The following is a 2,671-nucleotide window of genomic DNA, read 5'->3' as shown; positions in this document are numbered from 1 at the left end:
ATTTTATGGATTAAATTTTACGTATTATACTTGAATAAATACGGTATAGACACCTCTAAAACCACAAAACTGGCCACAATTCCGCCACTTTTACTATTATGTCTAGTTATTCACAACAAATACCCTAGTCTAAAACACTAAAATGAAAGGCAGAGAATAATTTACATTCCTTCAWGGAATGCTTCATTTACTGTTGTTATTTGCAGAAGTTATTACACATCCTGTCCTACGATCCTTCTAGCTCAGTTAATGTTTTTTTTTACTTGGTCAAAGTTTAAATTGAAGCAGAATACMTTAACTTGCATCTGTGAACATTTAATATCTAATCTGTCTGGGGAAATGGACTTGGTAATGGTGAGTGTTTGGGGCAAAGATTAAAATGGCACCTTAAAACAAGTCAAATCTCAGAAACCCAAATTCTAGTTAACACCATTTTATAGACCTTTACACTGCAGTCAGTTCTGCTTTAGATTTTTAGTCCTGCAGAAATAGTAATATAATCTTGCCCAAAGTGCTCCAGGTCAACTACAGAATTCAATAAAAATGATCATGTAATGCAAAACTGAAAAYGTGGCCAATATCTTGAAAATCTGGTCAGAATTAAGCTATTTCTTCAAACTGAGGGGGTTCAAACAGCTGCCCACAGCAGGTAAGGGGTTAAATGTTCATAACGTTTTTACAGAACCCCACTTTACAAGATCTGAAAGATGTCTTTAAACTGCCACAGGTTAGAAACCATTTGCTACCTGTAGTAGAGCATGCAAAGCGCAAACGGTGCCGTGATCACGACCTGCAGCCAGCGCCAATCAGTGATGAGGTAAGCAAGCAGAGGGAGGATGAGGAGGCCAATGCTGAAGATCATCTGAAACAAGATACCRACTGTTCGTCTGTACTCCACTCCAACCATCTCTGTCACTAAAGCAACAAGATGAAAGACAGTCAGTTAAAGACTATTCTACTTAAAGAAAATAAAACAGTGTTCTTGACTTTCTTCTAAAAACATTTATAACATTTTTCAAAGAATTCTTTAAAAACAATTCACTTCTTTACATATTTATGATTTACGTTTGTTAATGTGTGGCTRAAGTTGTAGAGACGTGGTGAATTATTTACAGTGTTAGTCAAAAATTCACTTATAGACTCATTCAGAGAGCAGATTTGATGGGAACAATTCAAATAAAATAAAAGTACCCTCCTATAATTTAAAATAAATTACAATATTCTAAATTAATTTAATCTAAACACACAACAGATTCCACCGTCACTGTTTATTTAAAAGACATTTCCTAACTAGAAGCACTCGGAGAGTACAAACTTCCGCCAAGACCAGTTTCCCCCATCCTGTAATAGAGTTACAAAGGGGCACACCAATACTACAGTGCCACCTGCTGGACACTTTGAAACCCATGCCCTGTGAAAGCATCACAGCTTTGCCGATGTCAGAGTGTTCAAAGAAAAAAATTTCTGTATCCGCATCGTGTTCTGGAACATCAACAAAATTTAATGATGTGTTCCTTGGCCCAGTACACACATGTGGTAAAAATATCATAACAATCCACCCACAAGTTTTTGAGTAATGTTGTCCACAGACAGAACGACAGACAGACAGACATATGCGACCGAAAACATTACCTCGCCATTGGCAGAGATAATTAATTGGAGTCCATTGTTCTACACAGACAACGATTATTCCCAAATGAAAAAGATTTAAGGCCAATCATCCCAGAAGTAGACGTCTCAGCAAATTCACCCCAAGTTCAGACCGTGCAACGCTCAGAGTGAGCTCTGTCTCAGATTCTGCAGGTCAAAGGTTAAAGGTCATGGTAAAAAAAAGACAGCATGACTTGAGGGAAGGAACCACAAGAATTCTGTATCAAACCAGACCAAAGACAGACGTTTACCCATCCCAGCTGTCAGCACGGTGGTGGAGGGCTGATGGTTTGGCCTCTCCGAGTGGATCATGATTGYCTCAGGGTTCTACTGTAGAACCAAATGTGAGTCCACCTGTCCAACAGCTGAAGCTTGAATCTACCTGGGTCCAACAGGATAATGACAGGGGATTCTGATGTTATAAGTCCATGAAATGGACGTTATTAGGCATTATCAGTCCCATACAATGGCTTCAGAGGGTCCCTACTGTGCCTTCTAGGCTTCAGACTGTCCCGACAGTGCCCCCTAGTGGGTTAATATATCAATGACAATGAATGTGTAAATAACCAAAAGAAAGTGTAATAAATTTTTTGTGTCCATGTTTGTCTCAAACCCCGGTCTACCACTCTCTGGTCTGACACTCTACCCATTGCCCTATTGGAAAGCCAAAATTTGCAACCGTTGCAGGGCGGTGTCTTTAGCACTAACCATGTGATTTGCTCTAAAGTTAACCTTAGTGGCTTTAAGCCTCATATTAACCAGCTTTGTTCTGCCTCATGTTAACCAGATAGTGGTTTTATGCCTCATATTAACCAGATAGTGGTTTTAAGCCTCATATTTACCAGCTGACAATCAGAAGCCATTCTATGGGACTGGAAACCTGCTAACCGGCACAGACGGGACATTCTGAAGCCATTCTAGGGGACTGATAACGCCTGATAACGTCCATTTTCTGGTTGATAACATCCGAAGCGGGTGGCATTGACTGGTATGCCTCCGCCTGCTTTAGACTGTTCTGCAG

The 2,671-nt window shown here is 39.8% G+C and overlaps 2 protein-coding genes across 2 annotated transcripts in view; both read right to left on the bottom strand.

Moving 5' to 3' along the window:
- The window catches only part of LOC106535512 (solute carrier family 22 member 2), a gene marked incomplete at its 3' end in the record, with an annotated part of 39,321 nt that overhangs the window by 6,328 nt on the left and 30,322 nt on the right, over positions 1-2,671 (bottom strand).
- Positions 1-2,671, bottom strand: part of LOC106535513 (solute carrier family 22 member 2) — a 15,250-nt gene that overhangs the window by 8,048 nt on the left and 4,531 nt on the right. The window contains exon 2 of the mRNA XM_014032529.1: positions 747-915. Coding sequence (XP_013887983.1) covers positions 747-915 — 169 coding nt within the window. The remainder of the gene's footprint in view (positions 1-746; positions 916-2,671) is intronic.

This window comes from Austrofundulus limnaeus, unplaced genomic scaffold (assembly GCF_001266775.1).
Source record: "Austrofundulus limnaeus strain Quisiro unplaced genomic scaffold, Austrofundulus_limnaeus-1.0 Scaffold1476, whole genome shotgun sequence".
Classification (NCBI taxonomy): Eukaryota; Metazoa; Chordata; class Actinopteri; order Cyprinodontiformes; family Rivulidae; genus Austrofundulus; species Austrofundulus limnaeus.
This window is presented reverse-complemented; position numbering and strand designations above follow the sequence as displayed.